Here is a 21974-nt window from a genome sequence, read left to right as displayed (position 1 = left end):
CTCTGGCTGTACATGCATTTATCTCAGCCTGGCAGTGACTGCTGATGGGCTTTTATCACTCTGGGATGTCCTTGGCATCCTGAGGCTGCGAGTTCCCACGTAGATTCTCTGGTGTTACATGAGGGGTCAGCCCATGAGGCAATCTTAACCTTGGAAAGTGCATGGATAGAGTCCCTCTCTGCTGTTAGTCACTGAAATGACTCAGAATTTAATGCATTGGAGATGTCTGCCACTCTGTAGAAGGCGACTAAATTCGGTCAAAGGGCTCCAAAGTTACTGCAGTGACTAAAAGGCAGGTAGGCATGTTCACATGTGCACATATATAACGTGGTCACAAAACCCTTGTTGTTTTAAGAAACCTGACTAAAACCCAAGCTTGAATAGCCTGTTTTTCTCTTCCACTTAGAAAAGAGTAAGAAGAAATATGATCTGGCTTTTTTCCAGGGTTCTGATTAGTACATCTGACTTGCAACTTAGAGTAACTTAGTAGCTACTTTTTTTAAACCTGGGCTGAAGTACACTCTGAAAATCTGGAAGCTGTAAGCATTGCTAGACCAGAGCCCAGGGCACTAGAGATACTAACGATAGTTCGGTCAAATTTCACTTTGATTTAACCTCTCTATTGACATCCTCAACACACCGTCCCCTTCATTTCATCTTTGTCTTGCACAAGCAAGCCTCAGCACCAACAGATGCAGCATATTTGCTCAAAACATTAACTCACTGAGGGGAGAAGACAAGAAATAACATGATTTATACCAAAGGGAAATACAAAGGCAGGTGGAAACCTCAGGGTACAGGAGTATAATTTCATTTGCAACAGGTGCACTGAAATTGTTCTTCACTTCGTTGCTGTCCTTGCAGCCATACTAACTGTCTTTTGCTTTAGCAAAAACAAGCAGCAGATGTTGATTTACAGTGTAGCTAGCAGGAAAAATTCCAGGAAAATCCATTTTTGTCTCAGAGCTCATGAGTTCACCATAAATATTTTGGGGAAAAGAGTCAGACTTCAATGCATTTGTAGAAAGATTCCATGTGAGAAATCTGCCAGATTTCTGCCTGGTTTGTCTACCTTCCTCCTCTGCAGCCCTTTCCGGGCAAGCCTGGACTTCCAGGCTCTTTTCCTCCTGCCAGTCCATTATTGAGACAGTCCCAGAGCTAACAAAATGTTTAATTTTAGCTGCCCTTACTGAGATGATTTTCAAGTAAACCATTCAGATTCTGGTAGCTCTGAAACAAGGAGTTGTTGCCAATGACTACTTGTTTCACTGTGGTTCACAAACTCCTCTCTCATCCCTGTCTGGCCAGCCTGTGATCTGGTTCCACAAAATTATTTGGTTTTAAAAAAGAATAGAATTCTCATGGTTTTGTCCACTTTTGTTTTGTTTTGAGGTTGGGGTTTTTTTTTTGTTTTTTTCCTCTGCGTGGAGACTTTTTGAAACAAAATGTAAATAAAAAGGCTGGGGAACATAACCACCCGTCCCAGAGCTAATGCACCTGATTGTGCCATGAATTGTTTTATGTTCCATTTACTGCTGAAAAAACCAGGTCTAGCGACCTCTCTTTCCAATTTTTCATAGGGTTGTCTAACACAAATATCATTCAAGCAAATATGCTGAACGTTGGGAGGAAAATGGCCATGCATATTTTTAATCCTCCCACAGGCAACGTACATAATCAATTTAATGAGTAGTGTTTTTATTTTATCCCACCTGAAAAAAGGATTTGTCCATCTATTTCAAAGTAGAACAACTTCTATAAGCTTGAAAAAAGCAGATACTGTGTCCTGTATATATGTAGCTGGGGACTGAGAAGCTGAAGTAAGGCATGAAAACAAATGTAAAAAAGCAGTCATCACGTTACTGAGAAAAACATCAAGGTATCTTCATGACCAGTAAAAGACACTCTAATTTGGTTATGACCTTCTTTGGATCTTACTCCTTCATCCACTGATGTTTCCATTTTGTTTTTATAATTTGAAGCATGACTTGCTTTGTCCAACAGCTCTCATTGTTGCAACACTTCCATTTATGGTTGTCTCTTCCCCCAGAATACTAGTATCTCATAAAGCTTTTATAATATTTTCTGCCACTGGAAAGGGAATAGCTTTCTAAGAAAAGCTAAAGTTACTTGAAAAATATGAAAATCTTAGTATTACAAGAAATTTCTCAGGCTAAATGGCTATTTTTCTGCAGTCTTGCTTCATTATATTTCCTCTGCCCATACTTTTAAGGAGCTCAGAAGTGGAGATGACTCTTGAGCATGCAGTGAGCATACTGAAGAGTGAAAATACACAGTCTATACCCAGGATTCTTGCTGCAGTGACCTGCATACAGCATGAGTGCTTCCAGAAAGCAGATGCCAGAAGAAAAGTAAGTAATTATTTTTATGTGAGTTACAATCAGGTAGAGCAAATAACTTTCTATACTGTATGGCACTGTGTGCCAACACACACAAAAAAAAAGCATTCCAAGAAACCTTGTAGGATACTGATGTTGTATATGTTCCCTAAAGTATGCTGATGGATTTTGCTGCAGATTCTTTTAAATCGGTGGAATGGTACTGGTCTACGCTAGCAAAAGTTTGGGTTTTAGGATTTTGTGATAGGAAACACAAAAATGTAGCATAAAGTGCAGTTCAGTGACGCCAAACATCACTCAGTTCTTTGGTGGTTTTAACTTGCTTCACAGTAGATCAAAGTCTGTTTTGGAAAAAAATACCAGTAAAATTAGCAGCCTTAACTTCAGTCTGAGGACAGAGCTTCAGAACTGAATGCTTCAAGGTGGTTTATTATTCAAACCTCTCTCAGGCAGCTTCCTTGAAAATCAAGTGGATGAGCAAAAGTTCAAACTGGAGCAGTTGGCCTGAAGCCTTCTTCTATTTCCCGTCTATGCCACATATCCTAGCTGAGTTTTTCTGTTTGCTCTGCATTGGACTTGTTCACATTAGCATTGTCTTGTTTCCCGTTTTTGCCTTTCAGCCTGCATTCCTTTACTTTGTCTCCCCATGATACCTGACAGTCTGTGGGGCTAGTGGCTTTTCTTTCTCGTGTGAACTTGTGGTCTTACAGTATTTTGGTGAATTTTGTCTACTGATGAAAGTTTAGACAGACCAGTCAATATCTTTTGTAAATTCTCCTCCGCACATTAGGTCAAAATAGCACCACTTCTTTTACAAGAGTCATAAATCACTTAAAATTTCTGACAGAAAGTCTGACAGAAAGTCTGCATAAATGTTTAAAAAACCAACCAGCCACAGTATCAGTGTCAAAAGGGCTTATCTACTGTAATAAAATAGGTCAAAGTGCCTTCAGCATGTTCTGTGCTCTATTTACCTCAAGATATATGTTTCTGTATTTCATTCTGTTAGCATCTAGATGACTGTTGAATCAGGTGGAATCAGGTCAGCAGTGCAGCAGCAAGAAACTGCCTTTTGTACAGCAGAATCAGGCAGGCAGTGTAGTTTGCCAGGGCATGAAGGGCAAAAGGCTTTGTTACATTTCATTTCTTAGTGTTGCCAACACCTGTCGGTCATACTGAATTCCTTTTATCATTAAACTCTGGACTACTCAAAAAAGTTGTATCAGATTTCTAAGTCTTTCACATGGTGGTGATTCTGCACAAGGATGAGTTTGTCCATAAAACCATATGGCATTTTGAGATGCTGGAGGAAACGGTCCTCAATTGTACATGAATGTAAGGTATTTTCCATAGTACACTCATTCCTAAACGAGCCAAGGCTTGCTTGTGTCCCATCACAGCTCATATGGGATTCATCATTTGCCACCACATGTAGAACTTGGAAACTATTTGTTTCCATACAGCTGCTGTAAAATAACATCTTCTTAATTCTTTATTCATTTGGGGCCAAATCCTCATTTTCTAAAGAACTAGACACCGAAGAGTAGTCTTTGTTAAATGTGGGTGGTTCAGTAGTTAACTAGCTGACAATTTTTAAAGGTCTACATTTTCAAGTTTACTGTTTTTTTGGCGGTATGCCACAGATAAGAAGTACTAAGTATAATGTATTCTTATTTAATACACTTTCAATACATTCACAGAAGCTGACAGAGAAAAATATTATCTTTCCATCAAGCTGGCTGCTGAGAAAAAAAAAAAAACAAACTTGGCACATCAGGAATGTTTTACGTCCAGCAATCTCAAAGCAGTTTATAAATGTTCTGGAGTTAAATCTCAACTATTCATTTCACCAACACGGAAGCTAAAATACAGAGCAATTAAACATCTTGTCACAGAGTACAAATCTGCAGTAAAGCTGCAAGAGGTTTAGTTTCATTCTTTTCCATTAATTATTAAAATACGATGCCTCCCTTAGTTGTGGATTTTAACTATGGCTCATATGAAAGCCCAGAAGCTAACAGTCATGTCCAAATGATTAACAATCTATGCTTCAAGTCTTTCAAATAGGAGCAAATGAAAAAAGTCCCTAGGACTATTTAAAGATTTGCTGGGTGGAGGGTGGAGTTTGTCATTTACGGTATCTAACTATTTTCTGCTGTGTTTTGTTTTCCTCACAGGTTTTCTCACTTGGTGGTATCCCCAAACTTTTACAGCTGCTTGACACTCAGAACCAGGACATCCAGCGGGCAGCCTGTGGTGCTCTGAGAAACTTGGTGTTTGAGGACAATGACAACAAACTGGAAGTGTCAGAGCAGAAAGGGATCCCACTCTTGCTCCACCTACTCAGACACACCAGGGATGTAGAGACTAAAAAGCAAATAACAGGTAGTGTTTTCTGTGCAGTCAAGCATGAAGTGCTTCAAGTAGCAAGCTTTCCGTGTGAGCTGCACTACTGTTTACTTAGGTCAAAGTTTAGTGACTAAATACAACAATATTGCCACCTATTCTAAGCTCTTCCCTTAGGGTGAAATTCCAAGGTCCTTACTCAAGAACAGTCTTTAAGACAGTAAGAAGAGACAATGAATTGCAATTTCCCTTCTTAAAGCTTCTTCAGAAATGACATGAGTCTGTTTGCAGGAAGCTTGAAGTCCTAGGTATTCCAGAAAAGAAAGTGAGACTCCAGACAGCAAATTCTGTATAACCATTTTGGCAAGCAGTGATCGGAGCAGTCCCAGAGGTGCGTGGGACCAAAATTAATGCCCACTACTTACACAGCAGCCTAGCCCTCACTTTTTGACACTATGCTGCCAGTGCATACTGGGATCTCCTTGCTGAAGACTGCCCCCGAGAACTGTCAGGTGCTGTGGACAGAAAGTGGTTGTCCTACTCCCCACAGACCCTGCTACCCCAAATTTCTACTCTGAGCTCTCACCCCCATCAGTTTACACCTGAGTCTGTGACAAGCAGAAAACTCTGCCACAGCAACATTGTGCTTCCTTTCTGTGTGAAGGGCAGAGAATTCCTGCAGGACATCCATCTGGCTGTAAAAATTGTATGGCACCATCAGTGGAGTGACCTGCATTCTGGATTCAGTCTTTGCAGGGCTTATGTTGTCATCTTTTATTTCCAGTGTCCTGGAAGAGCTGTTAAACATTAGTAAGGCCCATTGTAATTTTGAAGGAAGAGCCCTTCACATCAGAAACCCCATATTACACCTTTTGTTTTATATCAGTGTAGCAGAAGGAATGGCAGGAGGAAATGTCCACCATTACTCACAAAGAAACCTGTGGTTACTGCCCTATTGGCTTTGCAGCAGCCAGTTAAGAAATGCCCACTGCTTTGTCCCTGCACTCCTGTTTGACCACAGTGTGTCTGTACGAAGTCAACTGCTTCTGACCCACATTCATTCTAGTTAGCATGCAAAGGAAGAGCAGACATGTATCTTATAAATAGAAGAAAGCATTATGAATAAATGAATGGGGATTTATTTCAAGTGATCTTTAAAGATACCAGGAACACAAGCTATTAAAATAACAGTGCTTGAAAAGATACAGAAGGTGTCAAGCAGCCCTGCCTTGAAGCAAAGGCATGTTGAGACCTTCTGTAATTCTGCATTCTTTTAAGTGTTTGAAATACAGCTCCCTAAGCTGGAGAACAAAGCTTTGTATTGTTGGCTCTTTTGGCTCAGTTCTACCGTTCTGCAACATTAAAAAGTTTTAAAGTTTTTCACATTCATCAGATGCAGAATTCATTCACTTAGTGACTTATTGCATAGCGTGCTGTCTCCCAGCACACCAGCGAGGGAAGCAGTGAAAATGGTGGTACAGTGGCCAGAAACCTAATGCTCTTTTCTTGCTAGCAATTTCATAATTTCTGTCAAAATCTTTGACTGTTTGTGCATGATCACTCATACAGATATTGTGAATATTACTGCCTTCCCCTTCACCAGTGTGAAAATGGATGAAGGGGCACCTTCCTCCTGCAATTACTGCTGTTGTTGAACATGAATATTTACTTGTGAAACATACAAGACACCAACAAAATATTTAAGCAATATCAAGCAGGATGTTGTATTTTGTGTAAAGCAAATTATTCTGACATACTTTCATGCCTATCCATTGCAAGGAATGGCTTTAGAAATGCACCAAAAGAGTACTATTTCTCACTTTGTTCAAGACCAAATGTGCAGTCAGGAGGAACTATGCTGGGTCATTTGGTGAAAATGGCACCAGGGCATACTTTTTGCCACCACTTTAGCAATTCTTCCAGCTCCCTAGCAAGCTGGAAGGAGCCTACAGGGCAGAGGGAAGCCTGGTTGAATGAATTCTATGAGAATATTAACTTTGCTTCCAGCCATTTTCTTTCCCAGCCTGCACTTCAAAGGCAGGTAAGGAGTGGGCTGCAGACAGGAGGTAGAGAGTCACTGTTAAGCATATGCTGACTAAGGCCAGTGCTTCCAGATGATCTTGGCATGTACAGCGATATCTAGGAAACACTGGGATTACTGTCCTGTACAGATTGACTATGTAGCCTGAGAAAGGCTGCAACATAAGGCTTTTCCAGGTGCAGTGCAAACCTCTGAGTGCCTTCCTACCAAGATGGTTAAACCCTGCTGAGCAACGGTTTCCCCATCTGACCGATGGCTCACCTCCAAGTTTTGTTGCTCCTCTGGCATTGCCTTTGGCTTCCTACAGGAATAGTGGAATATCACAGCTATGCCTGCAACTGCACTGCAGCACTGTAACACTTCCAGGAAAAGGTTAATGCAGAACTTTTGGGCTTCCGCCTGGTCAGCATGAGAAGCACATTTGTCTTTCCACATCACACTTATTACTTGCCTACTCTGACTGTAAATTAGGGACTTCCAAATGTGTGGTATGATAATTAGCTGAATGTCTTCCCCCATAAGAGATTAGCAAAATAATCTTGGTAACTGATAATACCACACTGAACTCTGGTGAAAGACTCCTGACCAAGGATCGAAAGCATGTGATACTCATTAATAAAGATGTCTAAGTTCAGCAGAGGAAAGTTTTTTTGTTTCTACTGCTGTGTAGGCAGTATGATACCAAAGCACTCCACCTGATAAAAATACACAAAGGAAGTTGTTGGAGAAAAGGAAGTTAAAACTCTAAGACACAGAAGTTTTCTCATACCATACTTGTCATACCTGTCAGAAATATGATCTAATACTTCTGCACATGAGATAGGTACATCTCAGCATTAGAAGTTTATCTTTAAGGTCATTGGCTTATTAGTACCAGCAGTGTTAATACAGACAAATATTTGCCTAATATTAAGCCATATTATACCATATCTTCTCAAAGAATATTTTGGTGGTCTGTATTTTTTTTGAGACCTAGGCTGAGGAATACATTCTGAGTATAGTCATGCAGTGTGCCTTGTATTGTCCTATGAAAAGACTGAAATCAATGGAAGTGTATGGAGATAAATGCTGATTAAGGCAAGTTCTGTGTCCTGCCTCGCAGCCTGTGCATCCCAGGAGAACATACAAAAAGCACCAAACCAGTATCCCCATCAAAGTGGCTTGAAAGCTGCTCTGGACCAGCTTACTTAATGCCCCTGTGCAGAAAACAGCTGTCCGGTCTCCCCGTGCAGTTCCTGTGCCTACATGATGTCTTCTTAGAGGGAATGAGAGCTCCTCAAGATCACATTGTCTGAATTTGCTAGCTTCATAAAATCATCGATACATGTAAAGTAAAGGAACCATAGGCTCTGTCCTTTGACATACAAACTTCTTGCAAATCTCTCAGGAAAGGAATGAGGTTACTCCTGAATAGTAGAAGAGAATGTCACTTGGAGACAATGCAGGAGCCAAGAGAGGAATGGCATTTTGTAGTGTTTGGAGAGCATACTGAAGAACACAAAGTAAAATGGCTGTGGCATGAAAAAAAGACAAAAAAAGATTAGCTTTTGAAGGTAAGCCAGATGAGCCTCCAGGGAGTATCTAACCTCTTGATCTTGTTATCATGCAGCATAAATCTAAGAAATGAAAGAAATTTTTTTCCTGCAGGGAAGATTAGAGCACAAACAGAGCTGTCATTAAAAGAAATATAAATTTAAAAGGGGACCCCACCCATTTTCCCTAATAGCCATTTAAGGGAAAATTATGCCCCTATGAATACGTTATAGGGTAGCTGCAGGGAAAAAGCCCACTCCTAAAGACATTTTCTAACGTGAACAAACTCATCCATACCCAGAATGGTGCATGACACACTCAAAGATTCCTTCTGAGCCCAGTAAGACAGTGCCTATGGGTAAAGGTAGGATGTTTGTTGGAAAATTTACAGTGTGAACAACATCTCAAATTCTGTTCTGACAATTCTATTCTACGTATCTGTCTATAATTCAAAATGCTCTTGTTCCTTTTAATATGATATTCTGTCCTTGTGCCCTTGCATTTGCGCCATTCTGTCTTAACCTGCTTCCCTTACCAATGCCCTTTGGACTGTGGGTCTGATTTCCTATAAGCCTTACTTACCCTTCAGGAAAGTACATTCTTCCTTTTATCCCCTAATTCAGAGGTTGAAGAGCTGATCCCAGGAGAAGGAATGGGCTGCTTCTGGCTGGATTTTGTTTTGATTTTACTACTACTCACAATAGCTGAAGTTAAATTCAGAACATAATGAGATAAAAAAGAAACATTTTTTTGTTATGAACTGATGAAAGGAACATTCACTGATACTCTGCTGGTGTTTGGAGGAGGAGATCTGTGAAACTTAGAGCTGCAAGCTGGGGAAACAATGAATGCCTTTGTAGTGAAAAGCAGAAATATGTGTGTTTTTCCAGGGGAAGAGTACTTTAAAAAGAATTGTCATCTGTTGGAATAGAACATAAGCAAAGCTAATCAGTTATACAAGATTATATTTGAGATTTGTTTTCCTGTTTGGAGATTGTAGTAGACAAGGTGTGTAGCATTACGTAATGATTTGTTTAGTGACAAATGTCTGGACAGTAACGGCCAACCAGTGTTTAACAGCTTTCCATCCTATGAGGAATTTTGCTATCAAGTGCTAGAGAAACTTGGAAATGGGCATGTCCTGTCTTCTAGCAGATTTCCAAATACCTATAAACTCACTCTCTGTACCTCCCATCTACCCCCTTTGCATGTGAGTTTATTCTCCTGCTCATTGGTCTTTACTTGGTACTTGGAAGTGCAACTAGTCCTGCCAGGCATCCAGAAGGGATGAACTCCTCCCTGGAAGCATGGAGAATGATCACTGATGTTGGTGGTGTTAGGTCTGTTTAGCTGTTTTACTTTTTTAATGGAGAAGATGATTGCTACAGATGGGCAATGCACATACAGAGCCACGGAAAACTGCATTCAACTGACTATATAGAGATCTGACTTTAATTACATGGATAATTGTGCCCCTCGTTCGCTTCATTTCCATGTGCTCAGATCAGGGCTAGTGAACTTGAATCACCCCCTTCTGCTCTGCTTCAGGATATCAGGTGCCGGGCAGGCTCCTTCACTCATTAGCTTCATGGAGTTTGAGATTAGGTCTTTTGCACTCTGGGGGAGTCTTTTTGCCATTCTGATTTTATTTTTAATATTACAGGTTTGTTGTGGAATTTGTCCTCCAATGAACAACTGAAGCACCTGTTGATTAAAGAAGCTCTGCAGACGCTGACCGAAGCTGTTCTCATCCCTTACTCAGGCTGGCCAGACCGAGATTACCCTAAATCAAGTGTTTTACCTGACCCTGATATCTTCTACAATGCCACAGGATGCTTGAGGTGAGCACTCAGTCTACAGGTACCCAAAACAACAGTGGTGATAAAACAGGCCTGCACATTTATTTTCTTTCTTGCTTTGAACTTTGATGGCTCCGAGAGAAGAGTTTGCATACAGATCATGTTTTGAAATGCCTCATGTGTATCACACCAGAAGAATTACTGCTCAGTACAATGAAAACGACTTTCTTTTTAAGGCTTCTATATATTTATTTGATGGGTACAGACTAAGTATATCCATAACAGTAGATAGTAATCAGAGGCCTGGTTGCAGTTTATAGTTGCATTGAAGTCAAAGAGATCCTTCACTGAATAACAGTTGTTGGTATGATGTATAGTATTAGCCCCTGACTGATGATGATAGCAGTAAAACCAAAGCTTTTAAAAATGGTTGTAGGAGTGATATTACAAATTAGCACTGGAGAAAAGCTAACAGTAACTTAAAATTTAAAGCTGTGTGAGCCTTTTAAAGTTATTTTAACACTCTAGTGCAGTGGTTTCCAAACTTTTTTGATCATAAACCCCTATCAGTAAAAAACTTTTGAGAACACTCCCTCAGTATATGTATATGTATTTATTTATAAATTATATACATATACTACTTTACTAATATACTATGTACATTATAAAACATACATAAAAACAAAAATTAAGAAGGATGATATAAAGATGAAATAAACACTATTTCAATTTTTTTAAAATTTTATTTATTAACGGTTCAAAAGTACTTCCTTCCCGCACTCCAACAGACCGTCCTGTGCAGCCCTTGGGGAGACGAGTGCTCCAGTTGATCTATAGCATGGTGACCTTTAAAGCCTAGGTCTAAGTTGTATGATCTGCTGATACAAACAAAAGATTGACACTTTAACAGGATGTGACGTTTTTTGACCCATATAAGTATCATTTATAACCACTTGTTAATACCTTTTGTCATAAACAATTCCTGCTTCATTTTAATTTCTAAAATTCATGACGCATAAGAAGCAACTTCTTATTTTTTCTTCTTGCCTACCTGTATGCCTACTCTACAAAGTCAAAATAATTAAGACTCTTATACATAGATTGAGTATGTGTCTATACTTCTGACTGGCAGAACAGATTTATGATTGTGTTTGTTGAAAAGTGACAGTGCAAAACACCATGAAAAGTCCTGGACTATAGCAGGTAAGGTTTATTTCTTTGAAACACAATTTCTTAGTTATGCTGGAGCAAAACACAGTTATAGGCAGTGATAGGATTTTTATTATCACATGCCTCCATTTAGAGAATTTGATTCTATAAAAACAAGAAACTAGTCTTCTATGAAGAGTAAAGAAAACACACTATTCACATACCACTGTTTCAGGGTAGCCTCAACTGAAATTTCTTGTCATGTAAGTTTTATTCAAGCAGTGGTAATGCTGTTTGCAGTGGATAACTCATTGTGGGCAGTTCCTTTGAGCAGTCTCAGGTTCAGACACCCAGGAGTGTCAGCATTTCCCATAAGAACCACAAAGCTAGCAGCTTTCTCTCACAATTTCTTCCCTTTGCACTTACTGTTGTATAGCCCTGTAAGTGCCATTTGGGCTATAGAAAGACTAACATACTTGAAGGATTAGTTCTGGTGTCGTAGGTCCATCAGCGGGAGAATGGAAGTGCTTGTTTACCTGGAATTTTCTTTCAAGAATCTGAGCATGTCATGTTCATCTACACCAGTATTAGGTATTAACAGGATCACAGTGTTTTCTGCCATTTGTGCTGGGTAAGTTCTGCTCACCTGCTGTAATACCTGCTGAGTCCTACCAGCTTTAGTAGGCATGGGAGAAATCCTTTGGGTAGTAAGCAGAACATGCTCAGCAATGGCCAAGTCACTCTTATTTTCTAGTCAGCATATAAACCACAGCTAATAGTTACATTCAGTAGCATCTCCAAGGACTCTTTGGATAAATACATAGAGTTAATCTCAAGCCATAATCACTTCTTGTCTAAATAGACGACTTGGAAAGGGGACGTGGTACCGACAAGCACAGAGAAGTATTCAGTTTTCAGCTGCTGCTAAAGATGCTTACTCTGATGTATCATAAACTATAGCTAAACTGATTAGAAAACAGCCAAACCCAAATTAGGGAAAGACATTTTTTAAATCAAGTAAGCCCTGTCCAACTTTTCGCGCAAGTTCAAGTAAATTGAGGCCAGGCTGCCGCCATGGAGTGGATGAATAGGTTTACAGTTGTGTATTTACTACTGCATTGTCTAATAGCCTCTTGACCACAGTAGCACCTACTAGACAGAAACTGCAAAGGCATCAGTAAACACACCCCTAAATGACTGAAGTACAAAAATCAATCTTAATAAAAACACCTTTAAAAATAACAGACCATAAAGCTGTGGCCCTTTGTGTTTGTGAGTTCAAAGTCATTGTACTTTAAGTAAATGCAAATAGAAGTATCAGAGATGCATGTCTCTTGTTTACACGTTCAAATATGGATGAAAGGACATAGTTTGAAATAATTGAGTAATGTATGAGTGCAAAGGCATGGCCTGAGTTTTAAACTCTTCTTAGTAAAGTACAAGGAATTAAGTTTGAAATTTAGAGGCTGGGAAGCTGCCCAGTTTTGCCTTACCCATACCGGCTTTGCTAACATGCCCTATAGCAGATCAGTTGTATCTCTATTGCATGAATTTTTCCTGTGTAAACAGCTCTGTATCTGGCTCGTGTGATTTCAGGAGACAAATTAATTTTTAGCTATACAAAATACTCAAAAATACTCAATCTTTTTCTGCAGGAACTCCTGTCAGCCCACTAAGTACTAATTAACTTCATCTCTAAGTAATAGTGAACTTTTATTTACTCTGATGGCTCAAAAGCAAATACAGAGGAACCTTAACTACCTATAATAAAATCTCTCTAGCTAATGCTAGTGATGTTGTCTATGAAATGAAGCAGGTTGTCTTTTTTGGTATTAATTAGCCCAAGATGCACTTGTACAGAAACCAGTCTGGCTGTTAGGTGTGCCGCTCTGTGGTCCTCCATTTGGACTCTGGAACCAATGGGGGCTCAGGATCATTCTCAGTTTTAGCATGGTATTACTCTTTCTGAGCTTGTTGCAGCAACTTGACACAACTTGATATGTGACAAATAAGGCATAACAGTAGCCAAGTTGTTTTAAATTAAATAAAAGTAGATTCAGAACATACCTTACTCTGTACAGAAAGTCAGTGAGTGGGGCTGCTCCAGAGCTGCAGTTAGCTCTGCAGCCTTACTGAAAAGTCTGTCAAACTGCCCTTATCTGGATTCTCAAGGATACACCACCTATTTTAAAAATTTGATGTCCATATTCTAGTCCTTCTCAGTTTCATTGAACACTGAAAATTATAATTAGAACAAGAACAGCTTGAAAATTCACAGGTAAAGTTGATCTGCAGGATTTCCAACATACTTTTTAGCAGAGAAGAGTGTTTAACAAGGCTTACCATATTTGTACAGACCAAATATCTGAGATTTTTAAGATTAATCAGTTTTGCATCTCCTTATTGGAAATTAACACACCTCCCAAATGACGTCACTAGAAGTATTCCTTCCTTATGTATTAATTAAAAAAAAAACAAACCTCTGCACAAAAAAATGCTGAAAACTAAAAGGAGAGCACACCACAAAGTAAAAAAACATGCACCGAGGAAATGATGTTACTAATGAAGATGCTTAAAGAGTATATATATATATTTGCCAGAATATAAATCTGTAATTAGTCTTCCCTTTTGTAATACTAATATGTTTGTTGTGCATGTTGATAAAGTCTATAGCCTGCAGCTTCTATTACAGGGTAAAAATAGTACTTTGAAGTACAATATGTTATGCATAGTATGGAACTTAGTCACAGGAGAATGCCAAAACTTCTTTTCAAAAATTTACATATGCCTATTGACTGAAAGGGACACCACAGTCCAAATCTAACACTGTCATTTGACATGGGCATATGCACTGTGCCACACAGTTACCAACTAATAAATTAAAGCTCTCTTCATCCTCTTTGGCAGACTTTCAGGAGGGGAAGCGAATCCACGTCTAGCAGATAGCATTGCAGACAGTAACACTAGAATGAGTGAATGACCAGAACACTCCCTGTTCTGCTAATCAGTTATTTCTGGAAGTATTTTGGAGCCCTGAATCGTGTCTGCCTGTGTCAGTGTATGCAGTCACTGATAAGGTCACTGATAAGGAAGTCTGACATTAGAAGGATTTGTCAATCCCATTCTCTAGGTCTGTAATTTGTCTTAAAGCTTTGCTTCTAACACCGTTTTACAGTAATCGCAGGTCACAAAACTTAACATAATAAAAAGAAGCTCTGTTCACCACAGAATTCTGCATTAGCAGTTAGAATAAGTAATGGTATTGTTCAGTCCTGAAATATGATAAAAAGCACTGTGCCCTGAACAGGCAGAGTAAGCCAAATCAAAAGACTTCACTGGTTGCCTGTCAAGTTGAATAAGTAAAATAGGGGTATTAAACTATCTCGAGGAGTACTGCAGACTTTTGCAGACAAGTTTTGTTGGATTTTAAAGGTAAAGTCACTTTTTCGTGGCCTGAAAGTCCTACACATACTAGTTTTGTCTCCAGTTCCAATACAAATGGGTGGAAATCTTCAGGATACTTAGCCTCCTCCTCCATACTCCTCCGAGTCTGAAAGGGTAAGATGCCAACAGCATGCAGAGTATATGGTTTTGAATATGATTTATATACATAAGTGAATTTCTGGCATGACTCGTCCTCTGATTTAAAGGAAGTCTGTCTGTATTATACCTTGAAAGCTGATAATGATCTTGTTCCATTTTTATCTTGTAATACCTGTTCCCAAAAGTTCTGCAATGCTGAACTTTCCAAAATTTATGTTTAGTGCGGTTACATTTCCTCCTGCAAAACATTTTGTTTAAGTGTTGGAGCTAGCGATTGCAACTGCTGTGTTTCATTACAGGGTCCTCCTTTTTAATTTCTCTGTAACTGGAGCATCTTGTGGCCCTATGTATCCTAATTCTTAAAACTTTCTAGACAACTATCTCCAGAAAAGTCAGCTAACCTCTCTGTTCCTGGTTCCCCAGCCAGTAAAATAGAAATAATACTCCCTTTGTATTATTATTTTTCACACTTTTTCTGTCCCAGCTTGCTTTTAAGCTCTTTGTGAATTACACAGTGACTCACAAGGACAGTGGTAAGCTGTAGTTAGAGGAAGTAGCATTATTGCACTTCAGACCAGGAGACTGTATAAACATGTACTTACATTTGCTCTGAAGAGGAGTGAATCCAAAGCTCTCACTGTGTTAAAAAGCATAATGGCAGCTCAATTTCAAAGGGAAGCTTCTAAGAGAGAACGTAAAACAAATGACTGACAATAACAAGTCTTTGAACCAAGGCCTCTTGCATAGCATTGCCATTCCTTTAAGTTTATTTCCATCCATTCTTATCTTCTCTTGCCTCCTCTTCAGTTCATCAGGTCCCCCAGTTCCTGAAAGGAATTTTGTTATTTCCAGCAAGCAGCTTGCAGCCTAGTGCCTGTAGTTACTAAGTAGATCCTCGGATACCTTTCTCTTCCTGTTGCATTTTTGAACTGTGTAAGGCACGAAGGGAATTGAATTTCCCAGTCTGCTTCAGGAAATTGTTATCATGTAATTGAGTTAAATTCAAATTACCATTTTTAGCAGAATGAGTCCCAGCAGCAAAAGTCCTCTCCTTGTCAGTCATGTGGATTGTTCACAAGAGTGCAAAAACCTTTTCCAACATAGTCTGCCAGTGTGTGACTCACTGATGTCTTAAAGGGAGCATCCCTTTCGTTTGATGCCATTTGCAATCCAGCTGAACATATATTATCATTCTGTTTCTTTCGAAACCACACCGGATTTTACTATGTTACATTTCTGTGTATTTACCTCACATCTCTGGATCAAAAGAATATTTCCCAGTAGGGAATTAGCTGATCCTCCACAAATGCCACAGGAACATGGGCAAACATCTATTTCGGTTACAGATATAGTTACACCGTGCACATGTGCAAGACAGAACAGAAGAAGCAAATATGGGATGAGATAAATGAGGCACGTAGATAGATATAATGCATCCACATTAGCACGTGGTGTAGTTTGGGCGTGTCACCAGGATTACCATATTTAAGCATGCCATAAATCAGAGACTTTTAATAGTTAGATGATGCAAAAATGTAAGTTCTAAGGCATTGAAAGGAGAGCATCCCTACGAGCAGCAATCTCCCTAAGGCTGTGTTCCCCCCATGCCGGTAGAGATATCAGAAACTGTGGAGCAGAAGAGTTTTTCTATGAGAAGACTCTTGATCTTAACTCCAGCTGATCCTTTTTTCCACAGATGTATTTCAGTGTACTTCTGATGAAATACAAGTAAAACAAACTTGCAGAGCAGACTTGAAGATTTCTAGGTAGCCCTGAAGTCTCACCATGGCGGTTGCCGTGAGCCACAATACTGTGCCAGCCTAACCACGGCCACTGCCCAAGCATTGAGTATTTCAAGGCCTCCAGGAGCTCCACTACAAGAAAGTCCAACTCCTGAGCTCAGAGGGAGGCATTCCAGTTGTCAGGAACCTCAGATCTTGGGAAGCCAAGGTGAAATCAGTTTTGCATTTTTCTAAGCAAAGTATTGCCATTGTTTCAAATTTTATTTTTTTTTTTAAATGCTCTTCTCTGCCTTCAAACCAACTCTGACCCTATTCAGAGTAAGGTGCTTACAACTGTAATTGGGCAAGTGGGAGAGCAGAAGCTCTTCCTTTCCCAGTCCGTGGCGTGGTGATAAGGAAACAGGGAAAGGTGGAGAATGGAGTGGCCATATGTGTACAGACGCGCAAACAGACACACACTGACATCCCTGACTGGATGAACAGTTGAGCATCAGCTTCTTAATGAAACAGAGCTCAGTATTTCATTTCCATTGCAGAGCAGGGCAGTGCCTCTGTTTCAGGCTCTTCTCTGCCTTCTGAGCTGTAAAGCTATGTGCCCCACCATATTCATGCCAGCCAGCAAGGGCAAGTGATGGCCTCTCCTCACACAGCCATTCAGCATGATCATAGGTGTCAAAAGTTTAGGGATTTTTAGAATAACTTTGGGACAAAACGAAATACTGTTCAGCTGAAGTGTCTTTGGTGAGGGAGATTCCTCACTTATCTTTTAATAGTATTTTTAGTCTGTGTGCCTCAGAAACTATTTTTGCTATGCACTAGAAGGGCTGTAGCATGTACATTTCTGTCAGTATAACCATAAACATATGAAAGGATGACACCTCGAATGTAGCATACATAAGTAAAATTGAATTCTGAAGTGATGTCTATGGTAGGCCATATGAGGAATCTGAATATTGAGTCTGTGATATCTAATTCCATGAGAGAATAAATGAACTCATAAATAGGGATATTGCTAACAGCGTGACCTAAAGTAAAACTATAATTGCAGTGCATTAGTATTTAATCCTAATATGTACTTCCCAGGGAAAAAAAAAACAACTGCATTGACTGTATATAAAATGCTACATTCATTTTACAGTCATAAGCCACAGAAAAGTTTAAAGCTGTACCTTACTGCCTTTGCTGTTAATAAATTTTAAACCGTTGTAATTTCCAGTGGGTAAAGTAAGCATGCAAAATAAACACCCTGAAACTATCTAAGGGAACATGTCCCTCTCTGTGATGGATGCTAGGATTGGATTATATTTAATGTTATTTCAAGCACAGAAGCTGGAATTTGATGCTGCATGCAGCCTTTTGGCCAGCAGAGCTGCAGGGGTCCAAAATAATGAGGCCTAGGTTTATAATTCCAGCATTCCATAATTCAGAGTTTGTTCAGTTGTAAAAATAATTATACCCCAAAACTGTAAGCGTTGTTACTTCCCTGGAAATCAGTAGCTTATTTAGAGCCAGACTTCAAGCAGCAAGTGTGTGTTTTGCTTTTCAAGAGTTTTTAAATCACTTTCATAATTAATTTTCAAGTTGTACTTCGGTTACCACAAAGCACAGAAAGTTACTTGAAAGCCAGGCAAACAGTTGCTTCCTTTGGGTCTGGAGGAAGCAGAAAGCATGCAGAGCTGTGTCTGAGCCACTGTGGTAGAACGGTAGAAAGCATCTGCATAAGGCATCTAGCATTTCCCTCGCTGACTGAACAGCTTCTGGTGGCTTCAGCTTTTTTCTGCTTAGATGCCAGCAGTTTCTCTAGGAAGTTAGAAATCGGCTGAGCATGGTATATTCTTTCTTCTTCCTTGTCCCCGCATATTTCAAGATGCTCACACTGCTGGTCTGGCAGCGACGGCAGCGGCAGCCGCATCGCAGTTCATCCCCTCAGCCTCTCGCCCAGCGGTGGGGCCAGGCTGCTGCTCTGACCTACTGGCTGGGCTGTGTTTGCATCCCCTCCTGGCCACTAGCACTCCTCGGAGCATTTCCATGAGCACAGGAACTGCCACCTGAATTTGGTCCCGTAACTGACATCAATTATCTTTACCTTTAATGTACAAATGTTGCTAAAACTCTCAGAACATGTAGCTGTTGATGGGTCATCTTGGGTCAAGAACTGGTTTGGTGTAGCTAAATGCTAAAGAACACTTGTATGCATGGATATTTTTACGGGTATCTTTCCTCTGATATTTTGACATAGCTACTGTTCCAAATATTTTAACTACAGATGGAGTAATGGAAAAAAGGTCCAGTTTGACTGTTTAAAAAGGATTAATTCAACTTTGAGATGAAGATTTGAGTCAGGTCTTACCTTATCCATCCAAACACAACAGTTTGTTTTTCTGGAGTGTTTGTTTTTGTCTGGGAGTGCACGGAAGTGAAAGTTTTACCTACCAGAGGCTCAGATTAGCTTACAGCTCTGAAGAAAGGAATCAGTCAGCCTTAAATTCAGTATCTTTAAGATTTAGCTGGGAAAGTTTGTCAGAGGAACACAAGGAAAAATCTTCAACTAAATCTCTTCTCACCAACCTATTCCTTCCTGCACAGAAACATGAGCTCTGCTGGCCCCGAAGGAAGGAAAAAGATGAGAGAATGCGAAGGCTTGATTGATTCTCTTGTGTATTACATTCAAGGAGCTATTGCAGACCACGAGCCTAATGACAAGGTATTGTTTGAGATGAAAAGGTCTTTTCCTAGGAAAATTGCTGGGAGAACATGTTTTTGTTTAGAAACCAATGTTCAGAAACAGCTGTGATGTAATGGCCAAACTTATTTCCAGGGCTTTTAGAACTGTCACCAAAGATGAAAGTCCAGTAAGAAGCTTTCTGAAGTGTTTTTTTAAATCCTGCAATCTAAAAGAATAACATACCTTAGCTTTGGTAAAACATTTTCAGAATCACCACAAAGAGCGAGAAACTTTTTTTCAAATGTGACAAAGTCAGAGCTTTCAGAGATACTGAAAGACCTAAGAGTGAGATATTACAGATTTTCAGTTGTCTCACAAAGCTAAAAGCTTAAAAAATTAATCTGGTTACTTTCCTGTATATTTACTGCCATATACCCCTTAGGAAATGAAGAGCCTAAATGTCTGTGGGCGGCAGTGTAATTAAAGAGTTTGCATCCTTTAGAATGAGAATTATCTTCCTAAGTTTTTTTTAGAAGTTATACATTCTGCCTAAGCCAGTAACTACAAGGACGTAGACACCTCCAGAAGCCAGTTCCTCTCGTTCTCTTCCTCCCACCATTGACTGCAGATGAACCCTGAACAGTGCTTATACTAGAGGCTTGCCTTTCAGCTGGGCAAAGCTGGGTGAGGAGACCAGCTGTCACTTATGAGAAGGTTAGCCATAGCCTGTGAGGCACTTCTAGTGTGCCTGCTACAACTTGTGCTGTGTAGCGGTAATCACTGCACATTTATAGCTCCATTCTAGGATTAGTTACTTGAGCTTCTCCATCTCCATGTATTCAGTGCTGTTAGCTTCAGGGAGAATCCAGCACATTGCACTTGTGCCAATAGTTCCCTGCTGCATTTTGCCTTAAAACCACTCATTCCTTTTTTGTTTTCAAAAAAGGAGGAACTGGTAATAAAGCTATTTGCCACTGGACTCATCACTCAGAAATTGTAGACCTGACCTCAGCCGTGCCCGGAAAGGCACATCTAATTGAACAAAAGCTTCCTACCACCGAGAAGTGCTTCCTGCTTAGGAAAGATACAAAGCTTTCCTTTTGCTGATGTGAGGGTGAGGTGTGTACATGATCATCTTTACTCTTAAGCTCTTAAGCATTCCTTGGCACACTTCTGGACTATGCCAAATAGCACTCACACAAAAAATTCCCAGGCACAATTCAGGAATTAAAATGTCCCAGGACCATTTCCAACAGGCACGCACCCTGCTCCAAATGCAAGCCCCGTGTGCCAGTTGGCTTCAGTGCTCAGGAACATCCCAGGGCATGTTTAATTTATCAGTGTAAATGCAGTCTTGTGGATCACTGGCACAAAGACTAGCTCTTCTGTAAGCCATTAGATGCTCTGCAGTTAGTTGTTGAAGATCCAAAAAATAAAAGCTCTTCCCATGTCTATACATGTCCCCTCAACGCATGCCAAACCTTTCAAGATTTCTATTCTCTTGTTATTTTAGGCCACAGAGAACTGTGTGTGCATTCTTCACAATCTTTCATACCAGCTAGAGATAGAGCTCCCTGAGAGCTATGCCCAGAGCATATATATGCAAAGAAGAAATATTTCTAGCAATGATAAAACACCGGGCTGTTTTGGAACACGGAGCAGAAAAGTAAAAGAGGTAAAGCACATGTTTAGTTATATCTTGTTTTGTTAATCAGTTGTAGCAACTTCTGGAGAATACGGCTGTAAGCTACTTAACAATCTGTTATTGATGTATCTGGTAGCGTGACACTTAACTTGCCCCAAAAATGAAAATTTATTGATTTTCCTAACACCATTATCTTGTTCAGCTGCTGATGGTGAAAATGATATAGCAATTCACTGTTTCATTCCTTGAGGAATACTGCCACCCAGTTTCATCCCCTCTGATGGATCTAAGCGGTATCTGTCCCATGTACAGCAATTGTGCAAGTGCCCTACCGATGAGTGAGCGTTGTGATGGTTTCACCAGTGAAACCAGCACAAGGTGACTTGCCACCTGATGGCTTTTGGGCTACGTCAAGACCTTTTCTTTTCTTGCCATGTGATACGGATCACAAATAGTCTGGCAACTGGGAATTATTGGAGAGAAAATGGGTATCAGGCAAGGGGGAAAGTGAAAGAAAAGCATTAATGACCCTTCCCCATCTATTAATTTTGCTGGAGTGTATTCTGCCTTCCCCATTCCATCCACAGTACAACTCTAGCTGGCCATTTCTGTTTCTCCTTGGCCTCAGCCCTTAATGTCAGTTGCTGACAAATGAGAAGCAGCTTCCACGATACCTATCTCCTCTTTTTGGATGCAGTGGCCAGTATAATTAAATACTGAAATTTTACACATTGTCCTTTGAGTTCAGAACTTGGTAATCTGCAAATAATCTGGTCATAGAGAGTTATAAAATGGCTAGTTTAGCTTGTGATGCATTAAGTCGTATAGGTCACTGTTTCTAAAAGCTTGATCTGTTTACATGTTTAGAAGCAGCAGGACACCCCGCTACCTGAGGAAAAGAGCAATCTCAGAGGTGTTGAATCGCTCTGGCATTCCACACTGATTAGGATATATCTCTCCTTAATAGCAAAGAGTACCAGAAACTATACCCAAGAAGCATCCCTGGGAGCTCTTCAGAACCTCACAGCTGGTACTGGACCGGTAAGTGAGCTTTTTTTCTTTTTCTTTTCATTTAGTTCTTAAAGTGAATGCATAGAGTTTAGGGCTGGAGTGCAACATGCCCACAGCACTGAGATCAGGTAACCACCGAT

General features: G+C 40.0%; 1 protein-coding gene across 1 annotated transcript in view; it reads left to right on the top strand.

Moving 5' to 3' along the window:
• Nucleotides 1–21974, top strand: part of PKP2 (plakophilin 2) — a 43632-nt gene that overhangs the window by 13298 nt on the left and 8360 nt on the right. Inside the window, exons 4-9 of the mRNA XM_075116730.1 lie at nucleotides 2234–2372; nucleotides 4538–4745; nucleotides 9944–10121; nucleotides 19100–19217; nucleotides 20692–20853; nucleotides 21691–21864. Of these exons, the coding sequence (XP_074972831.1) occupies nucleotides 2234–2372; nucleotides 4538–4745; nucleotides 9944–10121; nucleotides 19100–19217; nucleotides 20692–20853; nucleotides 21691–21864 (979 nt within the window). The remainder of the gene's footprint in view (nucleotides 1–2233; nucleotides 2373–4537; nucleotides 4746–9943; nucleotides 10122–19099; nucleotides 19218–20691; nucleotides 20854–21690; nucleotides 21865–21974) is intronic.

The sequence above is a fragment of the Phalacrocorax aristotelis genome, chromosome 1 (assembly GCF_949628215.1).
Source record: "Phalacrocorax aristotelis chromosome 1, bGulAri2.1, whole genome shotgun sequence".
NCBI classification, from domain to species: Eukaryota; Metazoa; Chordata; class Aves; order Suliformes; family Phalacrocoracidae; genus Phalacrocorax; species Phalacrocorax aristotelis.
The sequence above is the reverse complement of the archived record's forward strand: the minus strand, read 5'-3'. Positions and strand labels throughout refer to the sequence as shown.